Below are 14,603 nucleotides of genomic sequence, written 5' to 3'. Positions count from 1 at the left end.
TATTCTTTAGGACAATCACTACACTGGCACACAGGCTTAAAAACTTCCCTCTGCTTGTTTGCTAGTCACACTGAAGCTGTATTTTATCAGTTATATCTTCATTTTCTTATTATTTTAAAATAAAATTTTCACTATTCCTGATTTCCTCTGCCTAATGTATCCCCTCCCTGATATTTTAGCTGCTTTTCCATATTTTTTTTTTCATCTGCTCTGGCCTCCTGTGTCCTCACGCTTCAGCCACCCGCCTCCCCCCTCAGTAAATGCAGCTCTTGACAGTATCCGTGTTCTCATGCGCCGTCGTAGTCAGAGTTGCTGGGTGAATAGAACAATAATTTCCCCTGAGCATATTTTTTGATCCCACTGTGGGTTTTCCCCTGCACACATGCATTTTGCATGAATAGAGAGAAGCACTCACACTGGTGCTTGGTCTGTTAAAGCTTCTTGTCATTGCTTGCAGGAATGCAATCATAACTTGCTTCACTTCCACGCGACGCTGTGAGCAGAAACTATTGCTCAGATGAAAGCAGTTTTCCACACTGGTTCGGTTCATTGCACTTTTTCTTACTTCTCTTTCCATTCCTCATGCACGTGTTACACTTTGCCTGAGACCTCACACTGATTGACTGTAATTGCCGTCATCTTGCATCTGTTCATAACAACAGTGCAATAAAACCCTAAAGTGCTCATTGTAAACAAATAAAAATACACTCCCTTTCCTAAGAAGGCTTTAAAAACATCTCAGAAAGGCGAGTGCAGTAGGTCTTTGTTGGCTTTTCTAACCTGCTCACACTCCAGGCATGCTCTGCTGCCCAGACTTACCACGGATCTGTGTGGCAGTGGCCCCAGGTGACACGGGGTGCCCGGAGGCTTTTGGCCAGCCCTGCTGCGGTCAGCGCCCGGCGCCTCTCGGGGACAGTGTCCTGCTTCTGCACAACACGCACCATGGGCAGGACCAGGCGGCTTTACCGGCCTCCTCGTGCCTGCCAGCAGGTCATTGCCCTATTTCACGTCGATCGTATCCTAAAAGTGTGCAGATGGCGTCGCGTATGCCATCATTAACGTCGAAGCAAAATTAGACAGCTCTCGGAGAGGATTAATGCAAGGGATGTTAACCGCTCAGCCTAGCAGAAGGCTTTAACCAGTGCAGTGAGCCACGCGTTGGGGCCAGTGACCGTGTCACCTGCCTTGAGCCCCACGGGGATCCCCCCGGCTCCCGCCGCTCCAGCTCGCCCGGGCCGCGCCGCGCGGGGGGAGGGGGGCGGCGCGGGGACCCTGCGCGGGGGCGCGCGCGGGGCCGGCATCACCCGCGCGTGGGGCGGCGGTTCCCCCGCGGCTCACGCTGCCCGCGCCCCGCCCGCCCCACCTGCCGGCGGCGGCTGCGAACTGCCTCCCGCCCCCCAGCCGCCGGCGGGCTGCGACCCCCGGCCCCGCCGCCCCACCCGAGACCCCCCCTCCACGGGACACCACTCGCGCACACGCTGCCCCCACTCCCCCCCCCTACACTGCACCCACTTTCTCCTCGCACCGTCCCCACGCCCCCTCCTCGCAGCGCGGGGGGGGACAGAAGGTTCCACGCGTGTTCGGCGCCGCCCGCGGGGCGGCGGGGCCGGCAGCGGGGGCAGCGCGGCGCGGGCAGGGCTCTGCCCAGGGGGTCCCCGCCGCCCCCACGCGTGTGCCCGCGCCCCGCTTGCTCCCCCGCGGCCGCCCCACGCGGCGGGGCGGAGCGGGGCCGTGACGCGGCGTGGCGGGGCTATAAAGCACCTGCCGGGCGCCCGCCGGCTCCAGACGCGGCGCGGCGGCTCAGGGCAGCGCGGCTCCCGGAGGAGCGGCAGGAGGAGCCGGCCCGGGGGGCAGAGAGAGAGAACCCCGGAGCGAGTCCCCGGAGCCCTGCGGCCGCCCCGGCCCCGCCGCCGGGCCGCGGCGATGCCCACCGCCTCCGCCGTGCTGCTGGCGCTCGCCCTCTGCGCCCTCCTGGGAGATGGTGAGCCCCGGGCCGGAGGGGGCTCGCTGCCCCTGGGGTGCCCGCCCAGGCGGGGACACCTACCCGCGCCCCCTGAGCGGGGGGTGCTGGGGGGTGCCCGGCGGCTGGCTGCGGGGTGGGGGGCGTCGTTCCCGGGGCGGCCCCTGCAGCTGCCGGGGTTACGCGAGCCCCCGCGGAGCCCGCCCCGCTAAAGCCGCCTGCCCGCCGTCATCCTCAGCGGAGGTGCAGCTGCGCCATCACACGGACGGGCACGCCAGCGCCCCGCACCGAGCCTGCGGCTCATCCCTCCCTCCTTCTGCCGCAGGTACAGGCCACCCGCCACCCGAGTCCCACCTGGCCGCGCACCCCAGGACCAAGCGATGCTCCTGCAACAGCTGGCTAGATAAGGAGTGCATTTACTTCTGCCACCTGGATATCATCTGGGTCAACACACCTGGGTGAGCATGAGTGCTGCTTTCCGGCTGGGGGGTGGCCCTGCTGCTGACTTAGCCGTTGTACGTTCTGATCGAGGGTGGGGTTCGGTTAGGGGAAGGTGGGGAAGGGTCCCAGACCCGTGAGGCACCTGCAGCACCTGCTCCAGAGAGCATTGCGAGTCCAGTCCTTTCCCGCAGCCAGAAAGGGATAAGCTGTGCTTCTGCACAGGGTTGCGGTGTAACCCCCGCGGAGCAGAGTGGAAACACAGGGCTCTGCTTCCTCATCGGCTTCTTCTGAGATTTGCACCTCTGTGTGCCCAAAGCAACACGGAGGCATTACAGCTGCAAGTTGGAAAGTTGCTCTGCCCGCTCATGAGCAGTAACCCCAAGTGCCGCCTGCCAGCGCAGCTACAGCCAGCGAAGCAGGGGTGGGCTGGCACTAAGGTCCTGCAGCTGCCAAGTCCTGCCCTCGAGAATGCTCGGGCAGCTTTCGGAGCAGTTTCAGACCAATGGCCATCACGCTGTAGGAAAACACATGTACTCAGGTGTGGTTATAATCGTGCTTGCTAACGTGCAATTACAACTCGCTGCTTGCTCAGAGAATAGTTGCAGTCACTGCCAATCCTAAACCCTCTGGGAGAGTAGATTGCAATCAAAGATGAAGCAGGGAATGTGCTAACAGATCTGAAAGCATGCCGTGATCAGAAGAACCTGTTACGGCCCCAAGACATCTTGATCTGTACTATGTCCTGTGTGTTAAAACCCACAGGGGGAGGGAAAGCCCTGACACCTCTGAGCTTGAGGGGCTGGCAGCTTCTGCTGGGGGCCTGGGCATCTGTGCTGCTCCTGTGCTGTGCCACGCAGGTGAGCTGCCAGCTTGCCTAGCCCATGTTGCGACCCTTGCACGGGCGCTCGGGCTGTTGCAAGGAGAGAAAATTCCACTGGCGACCCAGCACATACTGGCAATCTCCCTGGGAGGGGTGGGGTGGGGAAAACAGCAGGTAGGAGAGGAGATGAAGTTTAAAGGCTTAGATGTATCAGTGACCTTTTCACCTTATGTCTATAGATGCATCTTTTATTATCCCGGCACTGGCTTGTCTGCCTCAGGATGGTGTTATAAACATGTTGGCTAATAAAAAGTTGGTTACATAGCTGATTTCTTTTGTTTTAACAGACACACCGCTCCCTATGGCTTGGGAAGCCCACCAAGGCGGCGCAAGAGATCACTCAGCAGGTGCGAGTGCTCGCACTCCAGGGACAGCATCTGTGCCACCTTCTGCCAGGTGAAGCCTGGGTAAGTCACGGGGGTCCTGGGGATGTCCCTGGGGGCTGCTCGGTGAGGGTGCAGGCAGGCAGGCAGAGCTTCGGAGCTGCAGTAACTCTGCAGCCTCCGTGGGGACAGCTGCGCAGCTCTTTGCAAACAGCTGGAACTTGTCTAGTGGCTTCCATACCCCTCCCAAGAGGCCCTGGCGAAGCGTCAATAGGTGGTTTTGTTGTAGAATAGTCTCTTTACTAGCTGATAAGAAGCAATGTTACCTCCATTCCTCCTGCTGCCAGGAGGCTGAGGGAGTGCTGAGTGCACTGGTGGGAAGGGAGTTGCTGGCAGCATGCTGGAAGAGGGACAAGCACAGGACGTGAACCTTTGGGACACCAGTGTCTCCTGCACGGCTCAGGTGGGAGAGGCTGCAGGAGAGTAGGATTGCTGTGAGCTGGGACTTGGAAGTCGGATATCTTCCATAGCCAGCTTGTTTTATAGTGCGTATGGGCCCTCTGTTGTCTCACTTCAGCCAGCGGCACAGAGGCGTGCTTACACTGCAGGGAGTTGGGGAGCAGAGTCACTGTAGAGACCTGTCATTCATTTCATAGCAAAGCAATAGTTAAAATCCCCAATCATTAAATGTGACGGTGAATAGAGAGAGGTCTGGCAGAAGAGGATAGTGTAAGAATGAGCTATGAATAGCTCTCAAATAACTGCAATTAACTCTTCAAAAACATGCATTCAACTGTCTTAGTCTGTCACGGGTGATGTTAAAGCGACACTCCTCTGGTACTTACCATAGCACACGGCTGGATGTCAGTGGTTCATGCATCTCCTCTTGCTCATTAGGTACCTCCAGAGTCTGAAGCTCCCAGCGAGCTCTGGAGCACCAGCGAAGTCCCCACAGAGTGGTGGCATGAGGCCTTCCCATCATGGCCTGCTGAGAGCTCTCAGGTGAGCATGCCACTGAAACCCACTCTGAACGTCCCTCCTGAGCACTTCAAAATCTGCAGTTGTGACCCCAGACTGCAGTAACCTTCCCCCTCTTGTCTCCCTTTAAGTGAGTACACTTGCCTGTTTCTGCTCTCCATGGAATTGAAGGCTAGCACCTGAGGGAGCCAGCGTTGCTTGTGTCCTTCCAAAACTAGAGGAATATTACATAAAATGTAATTCTTGATTGGAGTGGGACATTGCTGTGATATGGGACAGGCAAATGGGTGATAGACACAAAGTGGGGGAGGGATGGCATCAGTCATGCAGGAAAAAAGTTCATTGGGCAGCAACTTTGGATGGAAGGAAATAAGCTTTTCTCACATCACGTCAGCGAGCTGCAGAACTCACTGCTGGGAGAAACTGTGGACTCCAGGAATGTAAATGAATTAAAGGGAGTTGGCAAACTGAAGGAGGGTTGGTCTGTTGGTGGCAGTTAAATTGGATGCAGTGGGAACACTTTCTGAAAGGCAGATCTGGGGAAGCATCGCTTGGGTCATGCCCTGCTGCAGGACTCCTTGAATCCGCTGCCACTGGCCGCTGGTGGATCCCCATTGTGGCTTAATATGTCTGCGAGTAGAAATTCCCCCTTTTCCTTCCCCCATCTTCTGCCTCTTGGTGAGGGGTAGATAAATATCATAAAGAGGGGCAGTTGCTGAGCAGTTAGAAAAATGGACGGGAGAATGAACATCACATCTCTTCTTTTTACAGGGATCTTGCTGCCTCCAGCCTGTGGTTCGGCAAGCACCAGCACCATTCTCAGAGGGACGCACAGCCAATGGTTTTGCCGTGGAAGAAGAAGAGATAAGAATCAGGTGCATATCAAGTTCACCAGAAGAATCTGGAGTCCTGTGGGTGCCACTAACTCCGCTGTCGGTAGTTAGAGCTGAAGGAAAGGCCATGAGTGGAAGGGGGAAGAAGTGGAAGCCTCCATGCTCCTGTTGTGTGAACCAGTACTGCATGCGCTCCAGAGAGTGTTGTAAAGGGAAAACTGCCTCTATACAGTCATAGATGTGTTGTGGAGCTGAATTGTGCCTTTTTGGATCGGGCAGGGGTCTTGCTGGAGGAGTACTAGCTTAACTCTGCGCTGGAGTCCCAGGCAGAGTGTCAGCCGGCGCTGGGCCGTTGAATCACTCACAAAGCAGGCAGCTCAGTGCAGCCCCAGGCTGGGTGCTGAGCGCTGGTTCCAGCGTGGCCCCATTCAGTGGTGGTTTGGCTGGTCTTTGTAGATGGGGATCGACCACCTCCAGCGTGAGCCTACCTTTGCACTTTTTTCTCTTACTTGTCAGAGAGTATGATATGCGTATGAATGAGACTCCCACGGTAAAGCAGCTCCCAACTTTTATTAAAGAATATGTATCATCTAGAAGCCTGAAAGCCAGCTGAGCAGTCAGGGGCATTCTTTGGCTGAGAAGGTCACTGAAGGGCCATCCGTAAGTGGCTCTTGTTTAGGTGGAGGATAGCTTGCTTACACTGGAGCTTGCACCAGATCCAAGCTGGGCTCCTGCCATCAGACACAGCAGCAGTGGGGAGGGGAGGCTGAAGTGGGGCTATATCTCTGCAGGACCCCCATGCGTGCAGCCCCCTGTAGCCTGGGGGAGGGAGCCCTGCTGGGTACAAGGCAGAGCTGAGCTGCTAGCTTGGATGAGTGCAGTGTTGTGAATCTGTCTCATCTTGGACATACCCTTAGCAGGGTAGTGTTCTTCCAGCTCTTAACCTAACACCCCAGCTTTCTTTCAGCTCTACCTGAAAAGAAAGGCTAGGGGCAGAGAAGATGGGTGGTGGGAGAATAGCCTGCAAAGGCTTGCTTGCTGCTTCGCTTAGGTCAGGTTTTTGATTCGGGCTCTATATAATAGATGACCGGTATATGGATAGTGTGCCACTGCGAGAGGTGTAACCTAAATGGAGAACACATTAGGCCAGGGGCAGCCAGGTGGGACTGGCACAGAGGGAAGATTTGGGAGGAGGAGAGCACCATGCTGCCTGTGCAGCTTTAGGAGAAAGGCTCAGATTTAAACTCATGACAGAATCCCGGCTGCTTCCCCAGCCGTGGAGCAGCACGGTAGTGCTGGCCCAGAGGAGAGGAGGAATAATTTGGAAAAATCACTGAGCCCAGAACCTAGAAACCAATCTTGCAGGCAAACACAATCTCAAGGCTCTGGAGCTGTATCACAAGTGCACTTTTGTTTGCCTGGGCAGATTAACTTCTTTTATAAATCGTGGCTGCAGCTGTCATCTGGTTAGCGCGGATAAATAATTGCTCTTCTGGAACCACTGTTGGGTCCCCCTCGCTGCCCAACCCAGTATTACACGTGAGCGTTTAAAAAGGATGCTTGAAGGTGGTGGTGGACCAAAATCTGTGGCTGTTGCAAGTGTAGTCCCATTGGACATACAAAATACTTCCCTGATTTTGCTTTAAGCCCGGGGGGTGGGGTGCGGAGGGGAATGAGACCAACTGATTGTATCATAAATGAAACAGCAAACAAATCATTTGGTCCCCAAAGCTGCAGAGAATCATTTTATATTTGGCCTTCTGAAGGTTTGAGTCATTCTAAAAAAAAAAAAAAAAAAAAAATCCTTGAAAGGGTTTGTTCCAGAGGAAATTTTGCACATGGTTTAATGTGAGCCTAGTAATTTAAAATAAAACTACTGCTGTAAAATACTATGTATATCTCCTTGTGTGTATAATGTCTCATCTTTAAGTGACTTATTGCACACATGCCATATGTAGCATTCAGAAATCTGTGTATTTATTTAAATATATTGATTTTTTTAGACAGTAACTTGCAAAATCTAATTTGTAATAAATAATGACAAAAGTCAATACCATTTTTCTGTCTTATTTGATGGCTGGGTGGTGGTGGATAAAGGGAAAGAAATCCAGATGGCCAAAAGCACCATGAGGGTGGGTGGGGATGTGGAGGCTGTGTAGTCTTGTGAATGGTCCTGAGCAAATTTCAGTTTAAAGTGAATCCATCCAGCTGACTTAAATGTTCTTTCACTTAAAATAAATACCCTGTTCCTTTCTAGATGCCAGTGGGAACATATATGATAATTTCATAATATGAAATTATCCCCAGCTTGTGCTTAGGGCTGTGGATGCCAAGGCTGGCTAGAATCCTTGTACCAAGGGATCCTGTCAACGTTTTCCCGTGGTTGAGTCCTTTGCTTCCGATCCTTTTAGCAGCTCTGTGACCGTGGGTGTTGGCATTGCAGGGACAGAGCAGCCACACACTCTCTTCTGCACCCAACAACTTTTAAATCTGAGTTTGGCTGATTGTTTTAATTTTTTTAAGCCATCATCCATTTGATGGTCATCTTTGCATGAAGACCACACCATAGATTGTTCTGGTCTAGTTAACTCCATGAATCTCGGTGCACCTGTGAGAAGGGAATAAAAAAGAAACAGCAATGTAATAGCTAGGGCTGTGCTTGCTGCATACCCAGAAACCACAGCACTTTTTGTGGGTTTGCATGGCTTCCTGGGAACAGCAGTTCAGGGAGCTACAGCCCCATCCTTTCCTACTGTCCAGCTTTCTCGGCTGAGTTGCATCTCCCATGGCCGAGTCTCCGTCCTGGGACCCAGTGTCAGAGTGCGTGAAACTCAGATTCCTTCAGATGTTTCTATGACAGTAAGTCATAGTTTCTATGATTTTAATGGTAAAGGTCCATGATAAAAAGGACCTTGAATTACAGGTAGAAGAAGAAAAAAACGTACCCTGAAGCACTGCAGATTTCCTATGTACAATATCTAAGGTGCATTTTTCCCCTCTTCTGCTGAACCTTGTTTCAGAATGGCCTGAAAATTTTGCCTGTTTGGGGTAATTTCCATGGTGTCCTGCTTGGACTGATTTCGGGCGGTGTGAATGGGGCAGCTGAGGGCTGCTAGAAATTCATACATCTTCCAGGAAAGATTTCCCCATCATCTGGAATATTTATTGAGCCAGCTTTGGGCCCAGCCTTCTATTTGTCTTTCTTAAGGCACAGAACCATGTCAGCCCTTGGTCTCAGAGAACAAAGCGTCCCTGTTTGGGCAGCTCGAGGCTCAGCCAGCTGCAAGGGGAGCATCACATTTGCTGGAGGTGGAACCGTAAGAAATGCACTTACGGTATGTGGGCTTGAAGCAAGACATCCAAACAGGGAGCGAGAAAATTCTAACCAAGCCATTTGTGAGTAAGTTGGTTGTTTTGGTGTTTTGAATGTTTTTGGGTTTTTTTTCTGGCCCTAAGATCAATGATCAGAGGAAAATCCGACATAGGGCTGAATGATGGAAAATCTTCCAGGGCAGGCTACTCACATCCATTTGTGGAAACTTTGGACTCACCACTGAGTACTACAGAAGGAAATACTGGAAGTCAAAATACCTGGAAAACTGGTTTAAAATTACCTCAGGACAGACATCCAGAAAAGCCCCCCAAGGCCCTGATCACAAAACCTCGGACTATCTCCTTTCTGGGAGCTTATATAAGGTCCCTCAGGTGTCCCACCAAGTGCTGAGGAACAACTTGAGCCTGGCAGTAACCCCATGATAGCCTGGGACAAAGCCAACAACTGTGCAAAGCCCAGCCCTTTGGGTACAGTTTTAATTACAAGATCTAATTAGCTATCACCCAAGGGAAGAAGAGAAAGGAGATGCTTGTGGGCATCTTAATTAGGGTGAAAAGAGAGAAGAGAGGGCTGTGCTTATTCTGTGGTTATTGAATGCAGTGATAAAGATTCACTGAAGTAGGTTGAAGGAGGCATATTTTATAAATTCTCACACATTAACAGGAAAGAACAGAATAATAAGACTTTATACGAGAGGAAAAGACAGGAAAGCAGGCAACTTCCAAAGCCAGTCCTAAGTATAAGTGATAAGGTATCTTTCCTAAGACACAACTTTTTGATTGAGCAGTCCTTTTTATGACTGGCAGTTCCCACAAAAGTGGACCTCTTGTGCCTTGCATGTGACTGTCATCTTTTCTGCAGCAGGTATTTCTTCCTGAAGAACCTTTTCTCGGTAGCCTACAGGCAGCTAACTTTCCTTCTGCACTGTGGGACAGTTCTGTCCTCACCAAGTTGGGCAATTTTTTTTTTATGGAACTCTGTTCACATCTCATGTTTGTTGAACTGATAGGTTCTGCTCAGGAGGAGACGTATTGATATAAAAATAGAAGGATGCTTTGAGGGAGGGGTATTTTGGGTGGATGCCTTTCACAAGAGGCTTGGTGAAGCAGGGAGTGGGAGCACATGGTACAAGGGAGCTGAAGCCCTCAGCTCACCCTGCAGCAGGGCAAGCAGCCAGCAGAGCCATGCCCCATCCCGGGACGTGCACTCTCTCCAGCAGCAGGAGGCTGGGGGCTGCTGTCCCAGGTTGGGGGGGGGGGTGGGGTGGGGGGAGGGGGGCCTGCTTGGGAGCTGTGCAGCGGAGGGCAATCCTCCCTTTCACCTTCTGCTGCATCCCAGAGGGTGCAGGCTGCTGAGACAAGGAGCACAGAGGGGAAAATTGCTTATTTTCTGATTTAAACGAATTCTCTTTCTCCAGTTGTGTTGGTGAAGGGGAGGGAGGGTGTCACGGGCTCAGTTAGAGTCTGCACTGGAAATCACTATCCCTGCAGTGCATCTGGAACACGCTGCAAGTACAGCTCAGTGCATAGCTGGTGTTGTCTGGAGGACAGGGTATGAACACCTTGCTGAGCAGCTTTTGTTGAGAATTTACAGGGAAACACCTGAAGTGCTGCATCCAAAGGAAAGAATGACAAGGCTGATAGAGTCTCACAAACTCCAGGATCTTTAGTCTGTGATGGAGTGGTTCTGATAATGTACCTAGGAGTTGTCAGAGTTTACAAGAGGCTAGAAAATCATTTTCACTTTTCTCCCAAAGACAGACCCCTCCCTTCAGCATATCCATGCATTCATTGTATTATGACCCTAATAGCACATTATCTGCAATATGTGTTAACCAATTCAGTAAGTCACCCTGATGGCTTTTTTTTTTTTTTTTTTTTTTTTTTTTAGTTTTCAATGCATGCCGTGAAAATCTCCAAGACTTCATTTCAGCAGCAGGACCATAACAGTTTAGGCAAGTTCTGAAATGGTGAACAACCCTCTCCCTGGGGATTTGATGGCAAATACGAGGTATGCCTCTGTGACTTTATTATTAAAACAGAATGATCTCCCTCCAGCTCTGTTGGAGGGGGAGGAGGAGGGAGCATATACAGAGCAATTAAGAAAAATGTCTTTGACCTTCAGCAACTTAATCAGCTGCCAGTGTTCTTCCTAATAGTGTGCTAATGGTTAAGTTCTTCTGGATGCCATAAAAAGTGCTATAACTGGAGGCTACAATAAAGTGCTGATCAACCCATCAAGTGAGTCAATCCAAAAGTAATATCTGTCTTTGTAATGACTACAATAAAACCTATGCCAAAGCCAGGAGATGACGTGAATAAGAATGCTGCTTAATTATGCTGAGCTGCAATGCTGCCTGAATTTGCCACACTTCTGCAAACTTGCTCTTGGGTGACATACCCAATCCTGCCTAGGAAAACCAGACTTTGTATTTGTGTGGCCAGTGCTCCAAGGACAGTCCTAGGTGGTTTGGGCAGGTGACATTGCCATCCCAGCCCACCAGAGTTTTTGTGTAGAAAAGGCTGTTGGCTTTGGGCTGTTCATCCTGGCAGTAACTGCACAGATGAAAGGAGGATGGAGACATTACTGTGATTCCCTTTCTGAGAGGCTGGGGCTGGGAAAAGGGTAAAGGTGCTTATAAATTTTATGTATCCCAGTATTAAAGATAGCCTAATATTTAATGCCATGGTATTGAAACGGGGTTAAAGTTCACTGAAGCACCCCACACGGCGGCGTGGGATGGGATATCTGAGTGTTATGATAAAAAGAGATGGATGTAATGAAGCAGAAACACCCCTGGCAGAGGGAAAAGGGCCACCCAGGTGAATCGGAGAGACCCTCCCTGGCGCTGGGCATGGAGCCAAGGAGCTGACAGAGGCTGAACACCATCCCTGAGTACTGACCATGAAGAAGGCAATATCAAGCACCTTTCAAAGGTAACTCACGGGGTAGCAGGAGCAGAGGGACTGAAGGTTCCTGCCATGCATACTGCTTTTTCTTGATGTCCCTGAGAGGTGAGGGCACTCAGCATCCCCAGGCACTTCCTCACCCTTTGCAGGATGGAACACAGCCCTGGGCTTCTCTCTAACCTGCAAGCCCTTTACAAATCATGTTTTGCCTGTCTTGCCCTTTGCAAAGGCACAGCTGAATAACAGGGTCACTGAGTAAACCAACACTGAAATCTTAAATCCCCCTGCTTTGGGAATGATCTTTCTGCCCACAAGCAGCAGGGGAATCGGACAGAGCACAAAGGGATGGCAGGTGCCAGGAGCCCAGGCACCTGCTGCTGTTGATGGAAGGATGGCGGTTGTTTTCCTACAAAACATAGCCGGTGTTTTGGGATCCTTCTGAGCACAAAGCTGCTGTCCAGGATGCTGAGAAGCAGGAACCTAATTCACAAACCCAGCATGGAGCTGGTGGAAAACACGCATCAGCCTTTCAAGGAATTGCAGAGCGGATTCCTCCCCCATCAGTAAAGAAAACAGGATGCAGGCCACATTCCTGCTTGCATAGACAAGGCTCTCCACACCAGCACAAACACATTTTCTCAGTTCCAATTAAACCCTGGCTTTATATCACCTTGCTGCTGATAAGGGTCTGATTAATGGAAGAATTGTCTTTTTTTTTTTTTTTTTTTTTTTTTTTTAATAAAGTCTCTAGTGCTAATTGTTTTTTCCCTCTCCCATTTCTTGTTTAAAAGGTGCTTTCGAGGAGGGCTGCTGATTGTGCTGGAAGTTGTATGGGAACACTTAGTCTCTTCCTGGTTTTGTTTTTGGGGCTAACTGCTGCCACTGAGACTAGCAGGTCCAATAGACAAATCACCTCTGCGGATAACTGGCAAAATACTGCCCTTGTGCCTCCTGATAAACAAGTGCAGATTCATGTGTTTGTTCATGACACAGAACACAGCCAGAACAATTTGGTGACTTTTTGCCAGTGTTGTTTCCTCTGGAGAGCTGACTTCCCTTGCGGAGCCTCAGGTGCATAGCAACAGCTCAGCAAAACAAAAGCCAGCCACTGCAAGGCATTAGAAAAATATTATCCTGGTCCGAAGGGTGGGTCTCACCTTCCCATCGCACCCAGGCGCAGGGATCAGCCCCAGCGCCAGCCCTTCCCACGATGCAGCCGCATGCATGCCAAGCTAATTACTAATTAGCTAACCATTCTTCTCCCAGGTGAAGCTGCGGGAGCAGTAGAGAGGTGGCTTCTGCTCCAAGCCCGCGGGGGACAGTGCGATGATGTGCATATGTGTCATAGTTTAAACGAAGGACTGGAGTCTTCATTTAAACATGTGGTTTCTTTGGTCATCAAAGCGCCTTTGCTCTCTGCCCTCCATGGGGTGGTGTCAGGTGGGAATGGCTCCATCTCCATGTTCGTTGTCCGGTCTCTAAGATGCAGAGTGCTGAGCAGAGATGCTGTCAGGGAGCCACACGGCTGCTCATGCCTCAGCCCTGGTGCAGGTAAGAAGGCAGGCTCGATAGACCCTGGCTCCTACAGAGCTGACACCAAGACCTAGCAAGGCCGTGTGGTACTTGGCCTCTGAAGTGTCCTCGAGCATCTGTCCTGTGTGTGCTGGAGGAGCGCAGCTCTGCGTTGTCACTGCATCCCTGGGGAAGCTCACTAGAAGACGGCGTTGAAATGATTAATAGAGCAGAAAAACCTGAGACCCTGAGCTCCTGTGGTCCTCATGCCAGCAGAGGGGAAGCACAGCCAAGAAGCTCAGAGCAACAGGATATGAAGGAGACCAGCAAAATCAGAGACTGACAAAGCAAATGGAAATTGTGAACAAAGAAGGAATCAGCCAGTCTAGTCCAGTGGGGTTGAAGATGTCTGAGCTAATGGGAGAAATATCTGCTAAAAAGTCCTGTCTGTGCATGGCAGGCTGTTATGCTCTCCAGGCTGGTCACACCTGTAGGAAACTTCCAGACCTTACTGTGCTGCAGTGCCCATCTGGGCACCTGCTGTGTGGCGAAGCATTGGCTGCATGCCTGCTGTGTGTGGGACACGTGTGACCCCATCCACCCCATCCCATTTTCCCAAGCTGTGCGATACTGCCCTGTGGGTTGCTCCCCTACACCCTCTGATGGATGCATGCCTTTCCCCAGCCAGGCTGGCCTTTTCCTTTCTTCTTCTGTTTCCACATTTCCCTGGCTGAAGCTCTCCACCTTTCCTCTGCACGTTCTTCCCCGTCTCCATCCCATGACTGTGGGCCCCTGCTTTGCTTTTCCCTCCCCTTTCTTTACCTTTCTACCTCTTGGCTGTTATGACTACACCATGATTATTTCTGTGGTTTTTTTTTTTTATTTCACCTTTTCCTCTCCACTCTTCCTTGCTCTTCTATTTTGCTTTCCACAGTAGGTGAGGTTTCAGATTTAAGTCAAAGAAAGGGCATCAGGGCAAGAGAAGGGTTAGGTGAGGAATGTCATGACAGGAGCAGGGGAGCAATGAAAGAGAGAAACCACACAAAAGGGCAGCTCAGTGTCAGCTCACACTTATGGGGTAAGCAATGAAATGGATTTGTCACAGTGTCTACATCCATATTGCGAAGGGCACCCAGTCCACAGCATCTCATACCCTGGCCCAGTGGGGATGAGCAGCTCCTGTCCCATTGCTCAGGGGGGTTCCTCCAGGACACACAGTGCCTGGGTCCAAACAGCTCTCAGCATGGCTCTTTTCCGAGCTTTTTTGAAATATTACCAGTTTCATAGTGGTTTCTCAGGTCACAGTGATGGCTTTGTCACAGTGTGATGTTTCTGTAGCACAATGCTAAGGACATGTGCTCTGTGTACTAAAACCCAGAGGGAGGGCTTGAGGGAGAGCTTGTAAGCACCCAGGCTGCTGGGAGAGAGTGGGA

At 51.3% G+C, this 14,603-nt stretch overlaps 1 protein-coding gene across 1 annotated transcript; it reads left to right on the top strand.

The window, feature by feature from the left end:
- The first annotated feature begins 1,800 nt into the window (after positions 1 to 1,800).
- On the top strand, positions 1,801 to 7,466 carry EDN2 (endothelin 2). Its single transcript, XM_037381902.1, has 5 exons — positions 1,801 to 1,981; positions 2,286 to 2,418; positions 3,569 to 3,688; positions 4,502 to 4,606; positions 5,354 to 7,466. Exons 1-5 carry the CDS (start codon positions 1,924 to 1,926, stop codon positions 5,448 to 5,450), a joined length of 513 nt encoding a protein of 170 aa, XP_037237799.1. The 5' UTR covers positions 1,801 to 1,923; the 3' UTR covers positions 5,451 to 7,466.
- The last annotated feature ends 7,137 nt before the right edge of the window (positions 7,467 to 14,603 follow it).

Source organism: Falco rusticolus, chromosome 3, assembly GCF_015220075.1.
Source record: "Falco rusticolus isolate bFalRus1 chromosome 3, bFalRus1.pri, whole genome shotgun sequence".
NCBI lineage: Eukaryota > Metazoa > Chordata > Aves > Falconiformes > Falconidae > Falco > Falco rusticolus.
This window is presented reverse-complemented; position numbering and strand designations above follow the sequence as displayed.

Excerpts from the sequence above, each read along its gene's own strand:
- EDN2 (XM_037381902.1), top strand. The coding sequence starts at position 1,924 with ATGCCCACCGCCTCCGCCGTGCTGCTGGCGCTCGCCCTCTGCGCCCTC. Across the intron at positions 3,689-4,501 it reads TTCTGCCAGGTGAAGCCTGG|GTACCTCCAGAGTCTGAAGC; the intron begins GTAAGTCACGGG and ends CTTGCTCATTAG. Across the intron at positions 4,607-5,353 it reads GGCCTGCTGAGAGCTCTCAG|GGATCTTGCTGCCTCCAGCC; the intron begins GTGAGCATGCCA and ends TTCTTTTTACAG.